Source organism: Cibotium barometz, chromosome 47 (assembly GCF_041138505.1).
Source record: "Cibotium barometz isolate CiBa-2024 chromosome 47, ASM4113850v1, whole genome shotgun sequence".
Classification (NCBI taxonomy): domain Eukaryota; kingdom Viridiplantae; phylum Streptophyta; class Polypodiopsida; order Cyatheales; family Cibotiaceae; genus Cibotium; species Cibotium barometz.
In genome coordinates this window covers 19,752,367-19,777,116 of record NC_141092.1, presented here as the reverse complement: position 1 = coordinate 19,777,116, position 24,750 = coordinate 19,752,367, and the positions used below count along the sequence as shown (strand labels likewise).

Genomic DNA, 24,750 nt, shown 5'->3' with positions numbered 1-24,750 from the left:
TGTAACTAATTGGTTTTTTATGCCACATCAACATCACAAGAAATTCTACTAAGATTGCATACATTGCTAATTGCACCAATTAAAAAAACCGTTACATTTTTGTGATACCCCCACCACTCTAACTATACAATAATATGGCAATGAAAATCACACTAAGGGTAGAGCAACTCGAGGCTTCATACCATAAAATCCTAATGCTTGTCTATTCCATCAGTTCTCTCTAGTCTGACTAGAACAATCCTTATGTAAGGAAAAGTGAATGTCTTCCGGGTGTTTTCCCTTCATAATTCTCAAGAAGATTACATTGAGTGACTCCCTAAGGCTCAACAAGATGTCTTGACTCCTCGATTATGAATGAAGGTAATTTCTCTATCCTTGTTCATGATTGGTGGAATAAATTACTCATCCTAAGTTCTTTGTTCTATAATATAAATTGGTTTTATTTTAGATAGTACCTATAAACTTGCATTCACTTTACCAACAACTTTCCAATTTTGATCCTACTTAACCTAGATCCATAGGCTCAGCCTAGTCCCATCCGATTGTTGAGATATCGAGCTCAACTAGTGCTATGGTGAACATTGATGACCCGTATAGGTGATAGCTTCCGCACTTATGTCACTAGCATGGTTGGTGAGATTATGGTCGATACAGTGGATGATAAGCTGTGTGATAGCCACTTTGGAGTACTAGAGTTATGGCATAGTTATAGCACCAGCTCATATAGTCAAGTTCACATAATAATCGGCAGACCACTTTGTATGTTATAGGAGAGTACTTTCCCTTATGTATATACTCTTATCTTTTAGTTATGTTGTTGTAGAGAAGAGAAGAAGATAGAAGAAAATTAGCCATCCATCTCTCTTATGTCTTGCACTCTTTTGTGTGTGTGTGCGTTTGCTTGCAAGGAACTCAAGCTCTCTCTCTCTCCCCCCCACATTCTCTTTATGGTATCAAAGCTCCGGTTCGTATGAGAGCTAAGGATGCAAGCAAAAGGCAAGAACAAGCAAGCAAGGAAGCAGTACATGGGTAAGAGCATCACCATCTCTTTCCCTTCTTAGTTTAGGTACAACACCCCCCGGTAGCTCCAGAAGCTACACATCTCCGATTGAGCAGTTGTCTTCGTAGGCTTGGAGGTGCATGTGTGGTACACAATACTTTGTACTATAATTTTATGGCTAGATTCGTGTTTCGAGTGTGTTTCGATCTCTGTTTTGTCACTGCAAGGTATTTTTGGCAGTTTTGGAAAGTTCTGGTAGAGAACTGTCATCACCGTTCGAAACCTAGTTATTATTGCAGTGTAGTAGTGCATTTTGGGAGTGCAGACAGAGTTTGCACATGTATTTTTGACATTGGTTGTATATACATATACTCTGGTCAGACATGGTGACCTACAGGTTGTGCTGAAGTAACGTTGCAATAGTCACAGAAGATACTGCTGTGTTACAGGTTGTTGCATACATAAATTATCTATTGCAGTTTTTTTATTGTTGTAGGAAAACATATCTGGTGATGGAATCAATCAACGTTGTCAGTGAAAAGCTAGAAAACAAGAATAATTTCCATGCTTAGAAGTTCAGAGTGAGCAATTTCCATATGGGTAAAGGATTTTGGGACTATGTCGAAGGAGGCAATGAGGAGCCTCCTGAGTTGTCTGAAGAGAATGCCACTCCAACATGCCACTCCAACAGACATAAAGGCATTCAAGGATTGGAACCAGGGTGCAAAAGGGAAGTCATGTATTGGCTTTCTGTTAGTGTCACACACATGATTATAGGACACATATAGGATGCCAACACTCCAGTAGTTGCGTGGCAAAATAGAAGAAAAGTATTTAGGTGAGGAATCTTCTTCACAAAACAAAACGCATCAAAACAAGCCTTCTACTCCAATTGAGGCAGAGGCAGAGGTAGAGGTTGTGGTCGAGACCAAGGTGGTGGCCAATAAGGAAATTAGAATTTTGGACAACAGTCCAATGATTCACAAAGCAATCATACACACATGGAAGAGGCCAGTCTAGAAGCAGGGAGAGCCAAAGAGGCCGGGTAGGTGGTTGGCAAAGATATCAAAATACAAATAGCATAGAGTTCTATTATTGTGGAAAACTAGGGCACATGGCAAGGACTACTAAAAAGAAGAATGACATTAAAAGTGAAAAGTTGGAGCAAGGCAACTATGCATCATCTAGTAAATAGGGAGGTGATGACAAAAGTGAGCAGCTTTTTGTGATGCAGCACATGCTCAATTCTATAACAAGAGATGTGTCAAGATCTCAAGATACATGGTATGTGGATTGTGGTGCCTCTAACCACATGACCAATCATGCTGAGTAATTTAGAGACATGCAGAAAATAGAAAAACCAAGCTATGTAGAAACAAGTAATGATACTGCGCATCCCATTGCGCATGTTGGTAAAGTGCCATTGTCTATGCAGGAATTAAAAATGAAGTACTTGGTAGGCGTACTTCATGTTCCAAACATTACAAAGAACCTGGTTTCTATTGGACAGATGGTTAAGCAGGGTCTGCAAGTGAGGTTTAATCCTCAAGGATGTTTTGTGGACGACTTTAAAAATCAGTGTCGCTCGGTTGCAAAGGGTAACAGAAATGGCAGGATGTTTACTTTGGATATGAGCATGCCTGAAGTAAAGGCAACCATGTTTGCGTATGGAACAGGTGTCATTGCATATATTGACATATGGTACAAGTGCATTGGTCATGTGAATGCAAGCCCAAAATATTGTTACAGGTTTGCCAAAGTTTAAGGCTGATGGTATGCACAAAGTATGTGAAGCATGCCAACTTGGTAAGCAGGCCAAACATGCTTTCCTACATGAAAAGCATGTCAGTGCAAGGAGGCCATGCATTCAGATGTATGGGGACCGACCAAGACTGCAATAATTGCAGGTTGCGAGTACTATGTTACATTCATTGATGACCACACTAGGAAAGTCTGGGTTTACTTCATGAAGGGAAAAAGTGAGGTGTTTGCTCACTTTCAGAGATTTAAATCCTTGGAGGACACATGGCAGTGATCCAGGTGTACACAGGTCTACGAGGGTTAGGTACCCTATTGACAGGTTAAGTATGATGGATATACAACCCATCATTATGCTTACATGGTTAAAGCAATACAAGAATTGGAGCCCACTTGTTTTGAGCAGGCACTTGGAAATAAGAAATGGGAAGATGCCATGAAAATGAGGAGATGGCAACATTGGATACAAATGCAACATGGGAGTTAGTGCCTTTTCCTAAGGAAAAGAAGGCAATTGGATGTAAGTGGGTGTATAAAGTCAAGCATAACGCTGATGGTTCAGTGAGCAAGTATAAGGCAAGATTGGTGGCCAAAGGCTATGCGCAGACTTATGGCATTGACTATGAAGAGACATTCAATCTAGTTGCAAGAATGGCAACTGTGAGAGCTGTCATTGCTATAGCTATAGCAAAGGGTTGGTATTTACATCAAATGGATGTAAAGAATGCCTTGTTGCATGGTGATTTGTAAGAAAAAGTTTACATGATGCAGGCATCAGGTTATGAGAGTGATGCACAACCAGATTTTGTGTGCAGGTTACGCAAAGCCTTGTATGGCTTGTAACAGGCACCCATAGCATGGTCAAACAAGATCAGGGAGTATCTTATTACCATTGGATTTTAGATATCCAATGCAAATTTTTTACTTTATGTAAAAAGATAGAGGGATCATGCTATTAGTTATCTATGTGAATGACTTGATTATCACTGGTGATAATGATGTTGACATACATGATGTCAGGAGGCTTTTGAAGAAAACGTTTGAGATGACGAGTGCTACGGTATTTCTTGGGCCTAGAGGCGGTGAGATCACCTCATGGCATTTTGTTATTACAAAGGCAATATGGCTTGGACATGTTGTCCAAGTATGGTATGATAGGTTATAAGCCTATTTCAGTGCCATTGGAGTAGAACAGAAAGATTTTCACAGATACAGGTGAGCTTTTGGAGGACCCACTACATGCAGGTGCATAGTGGGTAGCTTGATCTACATGACCATCACTAGGCTAGAATTGAGTTATGTTGTTGGACTTGTGAGTCGGTTTATGTAGGCCCCTAGGAAGCCACACTTGGATGCGGCTAGATGGATTCTTAGGTACATAAAGTCCATAGTTGATTATGGACTTTTCTATGAGGCTGGTATAGGAGATAGAGCTACATGGGAAGTAGCAGCCAATAGTTGCCTTGTCGAGTACAGAGCCACAGTACATGGGTGCTACTATGGCAGCTTGTGAGGTAGCTTGGTTTCAAAAGCTATCTGGTGATATGGGTGAGCCCATGGATAGGACAATTGTCATTTATTATGATAACATGAGTAGAATACAGTTGGCCAGTAACCCAATATACCATGCTAGAACGAAGCACATTGAGGTGCACTATCACTTTGTGAGGGAGAAGGGTCTAGCAAGTGTTGTAGATCTGGTATATGTCAACGCAGAGGATCATGTGGCTAACATCTTCATGAAGGAACTGGACGCACAGAGAAGCTCCATATTTTTAGGAGCTTACTTAGAGTGCAGTGTGTGGAGTTGAGCTCGAGGGGAGTGTTGAGATATTGGGCTCAACTAGTGCTACGGTAGACATTGATGTCCCACCTAGGTGATAGCTTCCGCACTTATGTCACTGGCATGGTTGGTGAGATTATGGTCGATATGCTGCCAGTGAATGACAGGCTTTGTGACAGCCCCTTTGGAGTACTAGAGTTATGGTCGATATGCTGCCAGTGAATGACAGGCTTTATGACAGCCACTTTGGAGTACTACAGTTATGGCATAGTTATAGCGCCAGCTCATATAATCAAGTTCACACTATAGACGGACCACTTTGTATGTTATAGGAGAGTACTCTCCCTTTATGTATGTACTCTTATCTTTTAGATATGTTGTTGTAGAGAAGAGAAGAAGATAGAAGAAAATTCAGCCATCCATCTCTCTTGTGTCTTGCACTCTTTTTTTTTGTGTGTGTGTGTGTGTTTGCTTGTAAGGAACTCAAGCTCTCTCTCTCTCTCCCCCACATTCTCTTTATAGATCCCATGGGTCTATCCTTTTGCCCCCACCACCACTAGACCTATAGATCTGGTGAAATTATGTACCTAAATTGAAATTGCCATTTTACTCACACACATTGCTTAAAAAAGCACATGCACTTATTAAATATATGCTTTTTCATAAAACCAAAACATCATACAATTCTTTTCACATATCGTGCATAATTTCTAATTTCTAATCACATATCACAAGGTAACACATCAGTGTCACATCATCAACATAAATCTCCTTGCACCATGATCATAATTCTCACTTGAGAAATGGCACGAAACATTGAGCCCAAATACTCTTGAACCATTATGATGACCAGAGGAGCCCATATGTCTCACATTCAACTCAGCACACGTGCATAATCACATACACAAGGTAACACATCACATCAATGTCACATCGTCAACATAAATCTCCTTGCACCACAACCGTAACACGAGGACGGCACGCAAGGCTAAGCCCAAACACTCCTAGATCATTATGATGACCAAAGGAGCCCATATGTCTCACATTCAGCTCAACACACATGCATAATCCCAAGATCCTCTTTTATCAGTCTCACATTCAGCTCAACACGTGTGTATAATCCCAGGATCTGCTTCTATCAGTCCTCCAGGTACCGACATTAGGAGAGCTATATATGTATAGTACTAGTACGCATACTTAGCCACACTAGGAACTGCCTACTTCTTTCACTTCAGAGTTGCTGTTTGGAAATGGCACACCACCCATGAAGGGTTGCGGCCAACCTGAGGCCACAGGGGCTCTCTCTCCCTCCTATCCCATGTGTCCACTGACACCAAACGTGTGTTGGAGGGATGAGAGAGCCCCAAGGGTATTTTCACCCTTTATCCAAAGGTGTGCAACACCACTTTCAGATATATGGGATAAAGCATGCCACATGTTAGCCGAGGAGGAAATGACCTGGCAACACCCCCATGTCATCCAACACAGCTCCCAGTGTAGAATTTGGACAGAGGCCGCAACACACAAGGATGACTTGGCTCAGAGGCACGATGGCTTAATTTAGAGGTCACGACAATACGCTTTGGAATAGAGGCATGATAGCTTGGCTCAGAGGCACGAACGGCTTAGCTCAAAGGCATGAATGGGCTTGGCTTGACCATACCCTACAGCATGTACACACAGAGGGAGTATAAGAGAGGACACATATAGGTGAAAGATTGAACCGGGCTCTAATACCACTATTGGAAATGATGCACCACCCATGAACAGCAACCACGAAGGGTCGCGGGGACAACCTAAGGCCGGTGGCTCTCTCTCCCTCCTATCCCATGTGTCCACTCACACCAAGGGAAAGGTGTGTTGGAGGGATGAGAGAGCCTCCAAGGGTATTTTGACCCTTTAGACGAAGGTGTGCAACACTGCTTTCATATATATGGGATAAAGCATGCCACATGTCAGCCGAGGAGGAAACGACCTGCCAACAGTTGCTTCCTTATCCATCACACCAATCATGCCACACCCACGTTTGCTCGGCCAAGAGGGGTTAAGGTCTCGATGATCACCTTCGTGTGATACATCCCATGGCATCCACATGGAAATCCATGAACCTGTGTGGTACATTCATGGGCTTCCACAAACAAACAACACATATGCATCACATGAATATAGTCTCCAAATAGCTAGATATAGATTCAAGCAACATTTATCATATTCATATTTAAAATAGTGTAAACCATCACAAGCTTGACGAGACATCATAACTCTCTAATTCAAACCTTAGAGCAAGTCAAATTCCTTCTAGCTATATAAATCCTAGTGAGGTTTTCTCAAGACATTCCTTTTCTAACTCCTTGGAGTCACACCCAAATTCTTTTAAGAGATTATGACTCCTAAGTCATTCATCTCAGCTTTTTAAGTATAATCCTTTGCATACAAAGAGGGTATTTCTCAAGTCATCTATTTATTTCCCTTATCTGGGTTTTATCTTGATGTAAAAAATCTTTAAGAAACTTAAGATTATTCCTAACTCTATGTGCACACTTATGCACATAGAGTTAAGAGTCTGATTTTTGGACTCAATCCCACGCCTTGAGCGATGTTGAACCAAGAGCATCTTCTCAAGATGAATTTCTACATGCTTCACAATCTCTAAGACCTCACAGGAGCCAAGTAACCCTAGAAACTAAGCATTTAAGCAATGTGAGACCATGGTGGTTTGCCAATGGATCGTGAAGAAGAGAGGATAAGTTAGGTGAAGCTTAATCAAAGGGGGGTAGCAGCCTATAGTGATTGCAGCCCCACCCATAATGGTACGAATTGTTTATAGGTCAGGTATCACAGATACACCCAACTATATGACATATTATATGAAGTACTGTAAGAAGGCAACCTCGCAAGAGGATCTAACTACTATCGATCATCATCACACCACTATTGGCACCAGCATGATGTTCCTTGTGTGATTATAGCAATGATACCTAGATGTTCCCCCTTGAGATTGACAGTAAGTGTTGGCGAAGATTTTCCAGATCATTCTGGGAACATTGTAGATCTTCTTCCATCCAATGGATCAAGATAGTCATAGATAAGTCCTTGTGATTCCCATCCCTTGCTCAGGGTAGGGTTTGGTTCTCCTTCCTTTGGAGCAAGTATTGAAAAGTATTTTATGTTTTACTCCAATACTTAATTCTTCTTTGAGATCAGTGTTTTTTTTTCAAGAAGGTTCTTGTGGCTTTTGTCTCTATATATTTTGAGGTTCTTGTGGCTTCTTGTTAGCTATGGGTTGCTTTAGGTCTCCATTTTTTGGTGATAATCTTTCTTCAAGGTTCACTTTTTAAGGTTCTTACGGCTTCTCCATATTTTTGAGGTTCTTGTTAGCGTTATGTCTCCATTCTCTAGTGGTAATCTTTCTTTAAGGTTCACTAGAACAACTCCTCTCTTAGTCTCCCCTTCACTTAGGAATCCAAATATTAGTGACACTTTAATAATAACCTTGAGCTTACTTCCACTTAGGAATCCATATTTAAGTGACACCTTGATAATAGCCTTGAGCTTCTAGAGTTGTCATATTGGCACCCATACTCCTCTTAAGGTCTCCTTAAATGGTGCATGTTATGGTGTCTTTTGTTGTGAATTGGCTATTGATGTTGAGGCTTACCTCGGTTGGTGTTTCCTATGATGTTCTTGACAATTTCCTTCTTGGGTATCCGTATATTCTTCTCCTTTATAATATCCTTGTGGATTGTAGAAGATTTTTTCTAACCCATGTTGTCTACTTTATTAAACCATTCTCTCCTTCCTAATATCCTTGTAATTGTAGGAAGATTTTATCTAACCCATGTTGTAAACTTTATTAAACCATTCTTCTCTCCTTTTCATAATATCCTTGTAATTGTAGAAGATTTTATATAACCCATGTTGTTTACTTGAGGGGGGTGTTGGTGTAATTATGGATTTCTCCTCCTTGGAGCACCTTGTTTGTGGTTGCTCCTATTCTCTTTGACCATCTTATGGGCCAGGAAGAAGAAAACACTAATGTCGATGTAGATCCTTGCATAGGATAGAAGTTGGACACGATATCCTTACACAATGTAGAAGTAGAGCATGATATTTTGTAGCTCTTTAAATAGTCATTGTTCAAATTTGACTCACAAGGATACTCACTTATGCATAGAGTCTTTTGCATAGTATTATGCATAGAGTCAATTGCATAGTCTTATGCATATAGTCCATTACATAGTCTTATGCATAGAGATTATACATAGCCTTATAAGCATTGAGTATATTGCATAGTCTTATGCATAGAGTTTATACATAGCGTTATAAGCATAGAGTATATTGCATAGTCAGTCTTGTGCATAGACTCTATGCTTAGACTCTTATGTATAAAGTCTATTACATAGTCTTCTGTATGAACTTTATTGCATATTCCTTGCTCTATGAGTTCTGGCCATAATGTACATGTGCTTTTTTTAAAGATCTATGGATGGATCCGTTGTCTAGATCACGTAATAATAATCCAAAAGAATACATGTAAGATAAGATCCAAGACTTCTTCAGGATATGCTCTCCCCTAAGTAGTGGGAAGGAAGCCAGTAGAGCTTGGCATACTAGCCCATCATCCGGTACCATAGATACCCAAGCCCCGATAGAAAGAGTTTGAACCATAGGTCTCACCATACATAGACAAGCTAGTTGGCATACCTAGCCCATCACCCCATAATACCATAGATAGCCAAACCCTCACAGAGCGAGTTTGAACCATAGGTCTCACCATAGTAGTAGTAGCAACCATCATAGTGACAAAACAAGTGGCCTGGAACACCCAGTCTATTAAGAGACTAATGTTATGTAAAAGGGGAGGAGAAGGGTGTGTGTGTGTGAATGGACTTATGCTCCACTAGCTCACCTATTTAAAGGTGGAGCTAGAAGGCATTTTATGAGCATGAAGCTTAGTTGTATTTTGAGCAACTTAATAAGCAAGATCTTTTCTTGTATTTTGTGAGTCTCTCTCCTCCACATATTTGATCTAGCATGAGCACCACGAAATTCTAACATGGTATCAGAGCTAGGCAACTTGCAAGGTGTAGAATAGGTCAAAAAAGTGTTTTTTAAAGTGCACCTCATCTACCCCCAGCCAGTGGAGGTCCTCCAGCAGCTTGAGGAGGCCGAATCTCGACGTGATTTCAACTAAGAACTTGAAGATGACCTCCGAGCGCTCAGGTTCGTATAAGCAATTGATGGATTACATCTCTTCTGGCCGTGGCATTTCATCTGGTTCAAATCGGCGTGCCCATTTTTTTGCGTTGCTGTCGTACAGCCATTCGCTATCTGTAGGCGATTATAAGCTATGTAGGCTTAGGACTTTTGAAGCCCATAGTCTCAACTATCTACAGCTCAGATGCTCCACGGTGCGCTAGAGTCAAAAAACCAGGTTGGTCACTTGGTAGCCATTGAAGCTTCCATTAAAGCTTCAAAATCAAGTGTCCTTTTTGCACTAATCCTCTCCTCTTAGCTTCAAATCTCTTAAGTGCTTCTTGAAGTGTTTTACTCCAGATTCTCTGATGTTGTGGACATACATCATGAGGTGTTCATAAGCCTCATTGTTGTCATCAAGCTTCATCAACATCTTCAAGTGCACAAAGCTTCTCAAAGTGGGCTTATAAGCACTAATAGTGTTGATTAACACTAATGAGGCTACTAATCTAGTAAAGGGGAGCCATTCCAAAGTGTTTCTAAACACTAATAGTGTTCTTAAACACTAATGGTGAATCTAATCACCAATGCAAGTGTCATTAGACGCTAGAAATGTGCTCTTAAGCACTAATAGTGTTGCTAAACACTAATGGTGATCTTAATCACCAAACAAAGTGTTCTTTGACACTAATAAAGCTAATCTCCATCACAATTAGTGGTTGGACACAAACCCTAAGTGCTAAACCATAAGCTTCACCATCTTAATCTCCTTTTTTATGCAACATCCTTGGCTTGATTAAGAGTTGTTGCACTCTCATAAGCCTCTCTCTTTCTACTTAAGCCAAAACATCACAAATTTTTGGTTTTTTCTTCTTCATAAAATCAGCCCATTACTCTAGTAATCTCCGTCAATACCCAATGTCAAAGGACAACACCCAAATTAAGAAGTTCTCAGGCTTCCACACTTAGCAAGTCCTTGTCAAGTACAAGATGATGTCCAAAGGTTTTTGGCCATTCACCTCCGGCACTAAGGTTATTGATCGAACTAAGGCTGAAGATATTGAAGATGATGAGAGGGCACAAGCCATCATCATGCTTCATCTTGATGAGGCTCTCATTCACCATGTCGACCAGCGGTGGAGGTGAGCTGGCGTTGAATGCCCTACTCTTGCAAGAACTCGGCAAATTGATGGGAGATAAACACACCACCATTGTCACTACGAGAAATCTCGATCAAGATGCCCATTTGGTTAGTGACTAACTAAACCGACATGGTAAAGTATTGGAAAGCATCTGATTTATGCTTCAAGAAATACACCCACATGTACCTCTCAAATAGTCATCTACAATCAGTATGTAGTAGAGTGACCCGTTCAAGGAGGGGGTTGGGCATTGTCCACTCAAGTCAAAGTGAATCAACTTGAGGATACGTTGAGCACGATGAGTGTTCAATGTTGCTTACCCATTTGACATGGCTGACAGACATCCTTGGTCAATTTGAGGCGGGGTATGCCTTCGACCAACCGGTCCCTAGACAACTCATAGAGTGTGTCATAGGGCAGGTGACCATAGCGATAGTGGCATAGTCATTCAATGTCCGAAGGATCTCTAGTCACTTACGCACAGACCTGGTGAAACTCATAACCCTCGGAAGATGGCTCACATAATAGAAAAGTAGGCATCTGGTATAAGCCATCCTTATGTGCTTGACCTCGGGCAACAACGAGTTGTTGGTGTTGAGGTTGGTACCCTTGTTTTCCCTGGCTTTCATGGCACACTCATCATCAACATGTCCAGACACCTAGCAATGAGTGCAGTATCTATTCTTTTTGGAAATATTGTGCCAGTAGGGAGTGAGTGTCGAGGCAATGTTTTTGGGATCATTGTTGTTGCCTTGTGGTTTGCCTTGATTAATCGGGTTGTTGTTCCCCTTACCCTACCCTTGGACTTCTTGGGGTGAAGGTCATGCAACCTAGCAAAGAGTAGGAGTTGGCATTCACACTCATACAAGTTAGGCGTAGGTTCTAAACTGATGGTCTATGTGACAAAAGTAAAGAGACTAGGTGTGGCAACTTGTTCAATAATGTGATGACCTAGTCTTCCTGTGCTGAGACTTGGCAGAGCCAATGGTGGCGTGCTCCGTGTTAAGGTTCTGGCACTTAGTAACCTTGACTTTCAAATCATCCCCCTCTCTAATAGAGAATTTTTGGATTTGATGCTCAAGATAATGTGACGTGTGCGATCACATGCTACATATCTCTCTCCAAGGTGTGCCCATCTGTCAGAGACATAGGGGAACTGTTGGAGCTGCGAATGAAACTCCAACAGAAGGCCTTGCATGAGCTCCACTATGGCAGTGGCATTCCTAGCTTCCCAATAGCTAATGACTTCAAGAGGTGCTAGTGAGGGGTAAGATTTCGGTTCAAGTTCCTTCACCAGGTTCCAAGAACCTTGGGAAGTGAAAACCTGTTTCATAAGGTTAGCCCAAGTGATGTAATTAGACCCATTGAAACGAGTCTTTTCTGTGAAAGCATTTCTAGACATAGAAACATGGAGAGAAGGAGATGGTAGGGTCCAAGATGGCTAGTACCCATATCCGGAGTGTGAAGGGTTAGGTGGTACTCCATAATAACCACTAATACCTGGCACACAGATGTAGGACCTGGCGAGGGTAATCCATAAGATGGGATATAAGGCTGGACACTCGACACAAGTCGATTGCCTGGCTGAGGCATAGATCCTTGAGTAGGCACATAAGTTGGTACTGGTGTAGTGCCTGTGATGGGCTAGTAAACTACTTGATACCCCGGAATGCTAGGTGGCAACACAATGCTGGTGGGCAGAGTGCCAAGAGATCTCTATGTTGGGTAAAACCCATGCGCAAGTCCATGTGGAGGTGCGACCGGTAATGGCTGCATGCCAACATCAACAGGAAGAAACATGGGTTGGGTGGGAGGGTTCTATGCTTGTGGTTGTGCAGTATTCCATAACACATTAGGAGCAAAAATAGAAGGTGAACCGCAAGAGAAAACAATGTTAACTCCTTGTACACCAGTATTTTGGGAGCGTATTCTAATCCTAGATCCTCCTCTATTCGAGTTCACATTACTCCAAGGATCAAGGGTAGAAGTTGATACCATATGCTAAACCTGTGATGCAGAATTGGACACCCACGTAGTGTTAGGCACTCAATGGTACATACGAACCTGACACGTGAGTTGATGAGACAATGGATCTTCGGATGACCATGGTGGTACCTATCCTCCCTGAGAGAATGACCCAAACCGAAGTCCATGCTATTGACTAGACTGCGCAGCAAGGCTCTCTAGATGAGGTTGGATACCGGGGTCCACTACTAGCACATTGGTTGTAGGCATGTATCCCCCTTTCGAAGCGAAGTCTGATAAGCTCGGAGAGGAAGGTGGAGATGCCAAAGGTGTAGAGGGTGAGTAGGTGTAGACAGGCTGATCGACTCCCAATGTAAGACCTCAAACGGGGCTCCGCAATGAGTAAGAAGTCCCATCCTCCATGTGGTCAAGATCTGAGTAAGAAGAACTTCTCGTGAGACAAAGGCTAGTCCTCCCAAATCATGGGTAGACGATCCATACTGTGTGCTCTCAAGGTCTTCATTCCCTTTGCTCACGATAGCTCTGATACCATGTGAGGGCAAAAGCACAAAAGAACCAGATGTGTGAGAGATCAGAGCAAACTAACATAGCATGAAATGGATGAATGAGTATATGTATAATGGTGAATGTAATCCAGTACAAGAGTGCCTCAATTTGAGGTACTTATGAAGTAACTCTGAGTAGTAGACCGGCAAGGAAGCAAAGACGAAGTTGAAGCAAGAGGCACGGTCGATGACGAAGGCTCACGTCGAAGACAGCAAATGCACTCTATGTGATATCGAGGTCTGTGAACGCAGGACTGCACAAGAGCACTGTGCTGAGCTGGGATCACAAGGAAGGTGGCTGCCAAAACGCAGATATACGTGAGGGCAGAGTGCTGCTATCGATGCTGAAGTAAGGTGCTGCGGAAGCAGGCCGGATGGTGTGTTGATGCGGGCTGTCGCAGAACGCTACTAATCGTAGGTTGATGGAGCGCTGATGATGTGTGTTGGTTGAGCTGACGGCTACTGGTATGCAGCGCTGATTGTCGGGCTACAGTATGCAGGAGGTAGAGCGCCAAATGGTTGATATATATCTTCATAAGGTCAAAAAAATCTGAATAAGGTCAAAAAAATCTGAACTTACAAATTGAGAGATTTGAGAAAGAAATAATAGTGAAGAAGAACAAAGACAAAAACAAAGCATCCGAAAGATCAAAAATAAATAAACTAACAAACCTAGCTACTAAGGAGAGGAAACCAAAAGATAATATCAAACAAAGACTTTTAATTAAGACATTAACAAAAAAAAAACAGGAAACAAGGAAACAAAACAAAACAATTACATGAATGAAAGAAACTTTAAAAAATAAAAAACACACACAAAAGCATACACACACTTCTTCTTAATAAGAACTTAAACCTTTTGAGCTGAGATACTAAACAACAACACAAAATAGCAAAACAGAGAACTTTAAACTCTAGACCTAAAGCGCTTAAGAGCCAAAACCAAACATTAAGCTAAACTTTAAAAAAGACTTCGGCTCAAAAGTGCAACCATTAACTCTAATGTCTGTCCGAACATGAAGTGTAGGTTCATCAACTCTATCATGCATAGCGTGGACAATAAGCTATGACATCCCTACTCACGGCATCAGTGCCCAAGAGTAGGTGCAAGTTTGTATAAGGTTAGTCATGCTTTATAAAACCAGCGAAGTGAGTTTCTATCACTCTCCGGAGGTGATGGGCATACTCAGCCATGATAGAGACTAGCACTCAAGGTCTGCTCTAAGGTATAACAACAAAGAATCACAAAACATAGGAAAGAACCAAACTAAGTCTATATTAAGCTAGAGTGAGAAAGAATTACAAAAAGACTAAACAAGGCCTACTCTAAGTTAAAACAACAAACCTACTCTAAGCTAGAACAAGCCACTTTTACAAAAAAGAGGATTGAATTATGAATTAAGTGGACTTTTCATCTCGCCACTTCTATAAAACTTACTAAGTGGGCTTTCCAACTCCCCACTTCTATAAAACTTACTCCTTATCATTTTAAACATTCCAAAAGCTGGAATACCAAAGATAAACTTACTACGATTCATGAAAGAATGAACCTTTTTCAAAATCTTATTGAAATTATAACCTTTTTCGATAAGCAACAAAATAAGATGGCATGATTGACAGATAAAGGTAAATTTAGTACAGCAAAGACGAGAGAATCTAAAAAGTTGAGAGCAGATAACACCATACTTAGCTATATCAAAAATACTGAAAGAAAAGTGTGGCATCCGAATGATCTTTTAAGAAGATTCTTCCAAAGGTCATGGACACCAGGTAAAATGGCTTTAAAGCATTGACTAAGCCATTTAGAAACATCCATCAAAGATGTATTGCAAGAAGCAGCTATGAACCTGTGCTTTATATGATTCTTATGAAACTTCCAAACTATATACAAAAAAGGCAAAGTAGGGTTACACTTGAAACCAAACGATTTACAAAAATCTTGGTGTTTCAAGATGACGTCTTGAGAAGAAAGTGAACAGGTAGAATAAGTCTGAGAGGAAGAATTCACTTCACTTAACAAACATTCTGAGTAAAACTTTTTACAAGTAAAAACAAAATTGTTAGAACACTTGTCTACGTAAGAAATAATAAAATCTCGATGAAATTTCTCGAGACCAACTAAATCACTAGAAGATAAAGAATTGCCAGCTGGTTGATGATGAAGATCAATGATGAGGCTGATCGATGAGGAGGAGGGGCAGCTATTTATAGTGCTGCCCCCCCCCCCCCCCCCCCCCCCCCAAGCCGACCCAGTCGGCTGGCCCTGTTGGCCAACTTGGCCGACTAGATAAAGTGCCTTTTTAGGCCATTAATTGAAGGCCTTTTGGACCATTTTGGGCTGGTTGTCACACACAATGGCGGTCAAGTCAAGCCAGCATAGGTATCACTCTTTGAAGGCCAATAGTTGCCCTAACTACAGATGTCAGAGTTAGTGGATCTCTCCGAATCACATCACTATATCATACCAACTCAATATCAGTTAAGATTCTACCAAACCGGATCAAGTGAAAAGCAGAAGTCGTACTCGGAGTGAGAGAGAGGGAAGCAACCGTTGAGTGTAATCTTCCCACCATAACATCGCACTTTGGTTAACATCATTCACACAAGATGCGCTGAAAATCATGGATCCCTCCGAATGGCAGCGCCCTTGCCGGCTTTCCTGATGCTCAAAGAGCTCCCACGATGTGGAACGATGCTTCAAGTGCCAATAAAAGTGCCACTCACATGGAGCCAGCTGCTCCACCTTCTCATGGTGCCATCCTCGAGTTGGGAATGGCGAGCAGCTGTTGAGTTAAAATCTAGAAGCCCTTGAGGCAAATGCCTTGCTGGTTGAATCCATATGTGTAGAATGTGCAGCCACCTCATTGCCAAGAGCTGTAAGCTAGTTCACGAGCATTGCAGCCCAGGTGGCCATTTGATCATCTGAAGACATGATGGAAAAAATGGTAAAACCAAAAGAATTCCTAAAATAACCTTTTTCCGAACCCTACTAGGCTCCCCTGATTCTTTCCTTAACAAGGCGGCAATCGTAGGGCTCCCCTGATTCTTTCCTTAACAAGGAGGCAATAGTAGGGCTCCCCTGATTCTATCGTTAACAAGGAGGCAACAAATATGTGACACTAGAAAATAAAATTTTGAAGGAACCGTAGGCTCTGATACCGAAAAAAATTGTGAAAGTGATGAGAGAGAGAGAGAGAGATGCAGCCACGTGGGTCCTACCCAGATGCAGCTTCTGGGATGCCCTGGCCAAACCCATGTCACTGCCCAGCCAGTACTCTGTGGAGGTGGGTCACAAACTCTCTATATACATCCATGCAACCTACCATCCATCAACACATACATACATGCATGGATGCATGTGTACACACATTCAAAAACTGATGTAGGCCTAAAAAGAACCCCTCTGTTATTTTGAAATAAGGAAATTGGTATTACAACAAGCAAGTCAGCTAACTGGAGAACACTCTTTTGCTTGGGTCACATGGAGCTGAAGTTGGATACCTCTCAAGTGGGGAGAAAGTAATGATCCAGATACTTAAGTAACAGCTCCTGCATCTTTAGGACCAGTCAGGGCAGAGGGGGTATATGGATGTGCAAGGCTGAAAGAGCATAGTAAACCAAAAGCAAAATGGGCTGGGCAGGAGGGCCATGATGGCACAGAAAAGTTGGTTGCCTGCAGACTAGGAGCAAATGCAGAACAGAGACAAGTCCAGAGGACCTATGCATGGCAATCCTGGGCACACTGGGTGCATGTGGCACCGCCTAGCTAGTAGTACGGGACCATTCAGCTAGCTCAGACAGCCTACAGCAGGAACAAAAGGCCTGGATTCTTCACAATATATGTGTATGTTTGGCATGGTCCTCCCAAAACCCTTACAAGAGACACGAGATTAGCACAAGTCTCCACAAGAACAAAACCCGTCCTTAAAATGGTGAACTCGATATGCCTCCCGAACAATGATTTCCCGCCTTTCAATTCTAGATATAGTCTTAGATGTATGGTGGCAGTCGTTGCACATTCTAAGATTTTTGGTCACCCGCAACGTCTGTCCTTGTGGCGTGTTGAGAAGCCCAAATGCTATGGCCATCTTTTCTACATGTAAGCACAATGTTGCTCCCTTCTCTTCATCAGGGACAGGTCTCAAAACCTGATCTAGATTGGGGACATGCCCACCCTCTTCAATGCGGGCATTCATGATTTCTAGCATTTCGGAAATTTCCTTGGTATGGTCATCACCCACCACAAACTCCTTCACCTTCTTGTTCACTTCTATTAGAGCAATTGCAGGCTTCTTCTTCGCTCCCGCACTCTTCCTCAGGTATTCTATCCTGTATGCATCATCCTGCCTTCCAGCACTTGCGTATATACTTGCCATGAGCATATATGCAGTAGAGCATTCTGGATCCATTTGGACAAGCTGCTGAAAGCATCTAAACCCTAGCTCTACTTCAGAACAGCTTTTGCAAGCACTCAGCAAAGCTATCCACATATCTTTGGATCGAGAACCTGTTATAGTTTCAAGGAACTTCTCTGCCTCACACAAATGTCCAGATCGTGCAAGAAGATCGACCAAGCAAGTAAAGTGATCTATTGTTGGCACAATGCCATATTTCATGGTCATCAGCTTGAAAAACTCCCGACCTTTGTGCACAAGGTTAGCATGGCTGCATGCACTTAGGAGACAAGTGAATGTGATAGCATCTGGTGTCACACCCTGTTCTTGCATGCACTCAAAATACTTTACAGCCATGGTGCCCTCATGGTTTGTGCCGTATCCTTTGATCATTGCATTCCATGACACGACATCTCTAACTCGGAGCTTGTCAAAGACTTTCCGCGCCTCTGCAAGTGAGCCACATTTGGCATACATGTCGACCAAGGTGTTGCCAAGGAAAAGATCATTCTCATAACTCTTCAGTGTAATCTCTGTATGCACATCTAGTCCCTTGTCTATGGCCCCCATGTTGCCACAAGCTTTCAAGACACAAACAAGCGTGAAAGCATCCTGAGAAACGCCCTTAGTTTGCATTCGTTCAAAGCAATTCAGTGCTTCGTGGCCAGGCCCATGTTCCACGTATCCTGCAATAAGTGCATTCCATGACACAACATCCTGAACCAGCAGCCTGTTGAATACTTCCCGAGCCTCTAAAAGTGAGCCACATTTGGCATACATGTCAACCAAAGTGCTGCCAATGAAAAGATCTTTGAAAAATCCCTTTTGCACAATCTCTGTGTGCACTTCTCGACCCTTGTCTAGGGCTCTCAGGGCACCGCAAGCTTTCAGAATGCAAACAAGTGTGACATCATTTGAAGACAAACCCTGCACCTGCATCCGTTCATAGCAGTTCAGTGCTTCCTGGCCAGACCCACATTCTGCATATCCTGCAATTAAGGCAGTCCACGACACGACATTCTGAACCGGCAGCTTGTCAAAAACGTCTCGCGCCTCTGATAGTGCCCCATGTTTTGCATATGCATCAACCAAGGCACTGCCAACAAACATGTCTCTTTCAAAACCCTTATCTGCAATCTCGAGATGAGTCTCCCGCACTTCCTTCAAACTGGCACAAGCCTTCAATAGGGCCACAAGAGTGTAGCTGCTAGGATCTACACAGCTCTCCTGCATCCTCCTATACAGATTCCGAGCATGTTGAGATTGCCCACATTGAACATACCCGGACATAAGAGAGGTCCATGAGTGTGCATTCCGATAAACCAACTTGTCGAAGACCTCCTGAGCGCTCGAAACGCTTCCACATTCTACAAACATGGGAACAATGTGATTCCCGAGAGATTTATGAGCTTCAAGCCCATTAGTACGGATGTGTTCAAGCAAGCGGTTGGCATATGCTAGATCTTTCTTTTTCCTACACTTCTGCACGATGCGTATGAAGTTGTCCACTGAAAGCACGTCAGCCATCTGGTCCAGGTTACTGAATGCCTCCTCTAGAGTAAGCATCTCCCAGTAAGTGGCATTTTGTGGTAATGAGCATGCTTTATGGTCATGGTCTTGCACTCTTAAGATAAAGCTGGACTTGCTCATGTCATGAGAACATGCTAGATCCTCTACCAAACCAAAAACATGCCGTTGCATTGGACACTCACCACGTGCTTCAACAATGTGGCTGGCCCCCCTTTTAGCGTCATTCAAGCAATCTATCCATTGCAACTCCTTGGTGCTTTTGTCTGGAGCCTGTATTCATCATAACCCCAGTATAATGCCAGTTAAAGACTCTAAATGGTCAAACTCTGCAAATCATCTAACCCTGATCCATACATATATGTATGCATGCATCCATACATCCCATCCATGCATCACACACGCGCGCGCACATACATAGATACTATACTCACATACATGGATGCATGTGTGTGTGCACGCAAGTACATGCACACATGCAAGCGCAAAATAACAGATGCATGCAATATTTTGTGTACGTCTAGCTATATTGGTACTCTAAACAAGGTTACCAATCCAAAGCAGTCAAAATCTTATCGAAAAGGTTGACGGATACAGTAAGAATTAAAAAAATAAAGTAAATGGAAGAAATTGCCAAGAAAAAAAAAAGTGAAGATAAACAAATAACAATTTGTGAGAAAATGGTATTAATATGCAAACATATGGAGCACTTACTTGGTTGCTACCATAATCCCAGGCACCAGTGGCATGCTGCTGCCATGGTGGATCTGCAAGAAATGTTGGTTGCAAATCTGCAGGAATTATTTATTTAAAAAATTTTAAAGAACTGGAAGGTTAGGCACACCAATACTGATGTGGGGTGTGTGTGTGTGTGTGTGTGAAGGGAAGACTAATTGCTCATAGAAGGTCGATTAAGCACTAGTAAACCGGATAGTTATGATTTGATTTGAGAACTGACCATGGATTAGAGCATTCGAAAACTCGTGATTGTTGCTTCTTGAAGCACAGTTGAATCGAGAGACCGGCACCTGGCTGATCACACGGTACTTGGAAGCCATACGCACGCAGTTCTGAGACGCATAAATGTATACTTGGTCCTTTCTGCGACAGATCCTCTTAATATTTGCTTAGACAGCAAACAGCTCAAATAATTATTTGAAATACCCAACCAAAAAAAAAAAAGAGCAAGATTTAAAAGAGAGCAAATGAAAAACCTCTCTCTCTCTCTCTCTCTCTCTCGCGTGTCAAGTGTCATAATATAATAATATTACATTTTTTCTAAAATATATATAATATAATCAATGTGATTTGTAAATATATATATAACATAATAATAATCACGTTTTTTCTAATATATATATATATATATAATATATGAAATCCAAAATCCATATTGTATTTATAAAAAAATCAAAAACAATAATTTAGCTTGTTTTCAAAAGCCTCTCTCTCTCTCTCTCTCTCTCTCTCTCTCTCTCTCACACACACACACACACATTCCTATGGTGTGGTATACTTACGATTGATAATTTGCTATCTATACACACACACACACACACACACACATATGTATATACTTTGCATTATAAGGTTGGGTACAAATGTCCATCACAATCTTCTTTGCCTAGCCATAATTTGCTATCTATACACACACACACACATATGTATATACTTTGCATTATAAGGTTGGGTACAAATGTCCATCACAATCTTCTTTGCCTAGCCATAACACATACTCATAGCATGGGTGTGTCTTATGAACTAAATAAGTTTTAAATTTGTAAGTAACCACTCACCCTTTACACACATGGAAGTGTACTCAAAAAAGAGTGGAGCTTGGGAATAAAGTGAAGCCTTGTGTCAAGAGTACAAGCCCAAGTGAGAGAAAGTAGGCAAGCACAAAGCATCTGAACCTTAAATTGGTCACCATAGTAAATAGGGCCTTTTTTGTATTTGTCACCCTTGATTATCAACACTTGCACATCTTGTACATCTAGAAACCTCCCAATTCCATACATCTTACTTGTATATTGTCTTTGTACCTCGGCTCAGCTTCTGAACATTAAACTGCATTTGAGAAGTTCATAACCAATCCTTTGTCTACTTCCCAAACACTTCCACCCCCTAGGACATCCCAATAGGACCATCTCAAGTGTCTAAATACCTACCCCTTATTAAAAGCATTGCACCAATATGAAGGAACTTGTTTCTTGTCTTTTTCTTACATTGACTTATGTATCAATATGAAAGTACAAAGGTAGAAGTGCTTCAATGGTTGTGATAGGTCTTTCAATTTAGTAATAAATAAAGGAACAATATCCAAAAGTTTAAGAAGAAACAAGAAGAAAAGAATATGTACATATGCCCTTGTTATAGTAAAAGGCCAAAAAGCTTCACACCAAAAAACACGTGTCTCTAGTTTAAATGGAGCCTCCTCTTGTGTATCTTCATCTCCACAATCTACCTATTTCTTGTCCTCCACAGACATCAAGTTTTAGTACTACTTCCTCTTCATTTCATCTTTAACATCCAAGTATCATCTCCACAATCTACCTATTTCTTGTCCTCATTGGGGTGTTGGGGTGAGTGAGGACATCAAGTTTTAGTACTACTTCCTCTTCATTTCGTCTTTAGCATCCAAGTCATCATCATCTCACAAAATCTACCTATTTCTTGTCCTCCTTGGGGTGTTGGGGTGAGTAAGGACATCAAGTTTTAGTACTACTTCACTTCATCTTTAATCTCCAGAGGTCATCATTGTCAATGGCCATCACCTATAGTCTTTCACCTTCCTCAAGACCCCATCAACACTTGCAACTTCAAGCAACTAAACATTTATGGAGGTAGAATCTCTTCATGGTCTATGTTTTACATGAACTTCTTTGCATAATCTTCCACTAATATAAATTGCAATAGTAATGTAAATACAATATCTAATATGACAATGATCTCGTTAAATGGAACAAGAGTTCTCAAAGGCATCAACTTCACTAGGTACAAGTCAGAAGTATTGAATAAGTAGGTCCAAGGGTAGCACCTTGTGTGCATCCCCTCTCCATTAGGAACCTCTTTATAAGCAATGCCTGGTTGTTATCTCGATTAAGATAGGTTTAACTAGGAAAAACAAAACCATCGATTGATCAAGGTAGGTCTAATTAGCAAAAAAAAGCATTGACAAATCCAATGTAAGTACATAGTTAATGCCATATTTATAATGAGAGAGAGAGAGAAGGTGACATGCTGGTAAGATTAGAGTGGAGATGGCATAGTGAGAGAGTCTTTGACTCAGAATTGGTGAGCTTGTCATCTCACACATACAACCCCCTTTTATGGTGGAGAAATAAATGATGATGATTGAGAAGGAGTGGCTAGAGCTAAGTTGATCAAGAGCTTTCTTATTTATAGATTATAAAGAGTACTAGTATTGCACCCGCGTATTGCTGTGGCCGACCAAGGTTCCAGAAAAGAACTATTCCCTCTCTACAACCATCTCTCTCTCTCTCTCTCTCTCTCTCTCTCACACATGCACATGCACATGACCCTCTCCCTCTCTCTATCACGTACACACACTCTCAAATGTTGAAACTCTCTCTCTCTCTCTCTCTCTCTCTCTCTCTCACACACACACACACACACATGCACACACTCCCTCTCTCTTCTTACACTCTCCCACACATAGAAGCGCTCTCTCTCTCTCTCTCACTTACTCTCTCTCTCTCTCTCTCTCTCTCTCTCTCTCTCACGCACACATACACATATGTAAATATATAGTATATACAATATTATGTTTTAGATACATAAACCTATACATAGACACATATACTTATCCATATATACATGTATTTAAAAATATAAATACAAACATCGACATAATTTAATTAATTTTGATTAAATTTTAATGTGCGGAGATGGGTGATAAGTTGTGGTCACTTTTAAATATATAGATAGATATATCATACACACATCTAAACACACACACCCACACACACACAAACATATATATATATATATATATATACACACACACACACACACATACATATACATACATACATACATACATACATACATACATATATATATATATACATACATACATACATACATACATACATATGTATGTATGTATGTATATATACATTCTTAAAGAAAGAGAGAATCTTGCTCTTACATAACTAAATCAACAAAATTAATAAAAGATAAAATGCTCAAGAAAAAAATTTCCATTCTTATTTGATCTTGAGGGTATAAGTTTCTCATGAAAGCTCAATCCATTGCATTGCTCCAATTCATTGAATCAATACATTTAACAAAAGAAACAAAATAACAATTAGTGTTCTCAAAGAGAAGAGTATCTTATAATCTCAAAATCCTATTTACTTGACTTAATCTTAAAAGGATACTGCTAAAAGAAAAATTATCTTTTAATTTAAAGAAGAAGAAAGAGTTTTAAAAAATGTATAGAAGCGACAGCTTGCCTTTATTTAGACTTGGTCACAAGCTCACAAGAACATCATTAGTGATATACATGAATCTATAAATAGAATAAGAATCAAACTATTATTGAATAAGTGAATAGTGTGACTTAATTGTTACAAGTTTTTCTTGAAGAAAATATAGATTTGGACTTGTTTCAGTCAACCCCACTCATAGCAGATATAAACAAATAATACTTGCTTTGACCTTTGCTTTTTCAATCTGGCAATCATTCCTTGCTCACATGAAACAAAGGGTTGCATTTCTTTAATTACCCAAAGCAAGCTACTCATCAAAAAAAAATAGAAACTATGATGAAAAAATATAGATTATTGAGGTAAACAAGGCTCCAATGCCAAATTTAAAAGCATGCTGCAAAGCTCAATACTGAAGACTCAAGTTGGAAGATGATGCAAACAAGTTGGAAGGTAGTGCAAAAACTACGTGCCAAGTTCCGATAACCCTAAATCAAGTGATAAACAAACACATGATTTTTCAAAGTCAAAGCTACATAAGGGAATTGTTGAAACTTCACCATTAAACATACCCTAAGGCCTTTTCCTTTTGCAACTTATGAAGCTCGTATCTTTTAAAACATAGCTGCCGTTGGGCTGTAAACACTTTAATTGCACAAGTAATCAAACATTTATTGTTGATGATTAATACATACAAGATGTGTAAAAACATATGAGACTTAGAAGAATACATGTCAACATTGGCAACATACTACGTAGATCCCTGAGTATACAATGTAGTACGCAGAAACATAAATCTCGTGTGTGCATGCGTGCGTGCTTGTGTGTGTGTGTGTGTGTGTGTGTGAGAGAGAGAGAGAGAGAGAGAGAGAGAGAGAGAGAGAGTTTTCACTTGGGACTGCTTGTTAATAAGATTCAGATCTTAAATTGGAGTATTTTCTGAAAGACAATCAGTCAAGCATGTTTGC

General features: G+C 40.9%; 1 protein-coding gene across 1 annotated transcript; it reads right to left on the bottom strand.

Annotated features, from left to right (window-relative positions):
• Positions 1-16,793: 16,793 nt before the first annotated feature.
• On the bottom strand, positions 16,794-20,591 carry LOC147611480 (pentatricopeptide repeat-containing protein At3g26782, mitochondrial-like). Its single transcript, XM_086784570.1, has 3 exons — positions 20,290-20,591; positions 20,046-20,122; positions 16,794-19,604 (listed from the first exon to the last, which is right to left on the bottom strand). The coding sequence occupies exons 1-3, from the start codon at positions 20,387-20,389 to the stop codon at positions 17,301-17,303; spliced, it is 2,481 nt and encodes an 826-aa protein (XP_086640696.1). The 5' UTR covers positions 20,390-20,591; the 3' UTR covers positions 16,794-17,300.
• Positions 20,592-24,750: the final 4,159 nt, after the last annotated feature.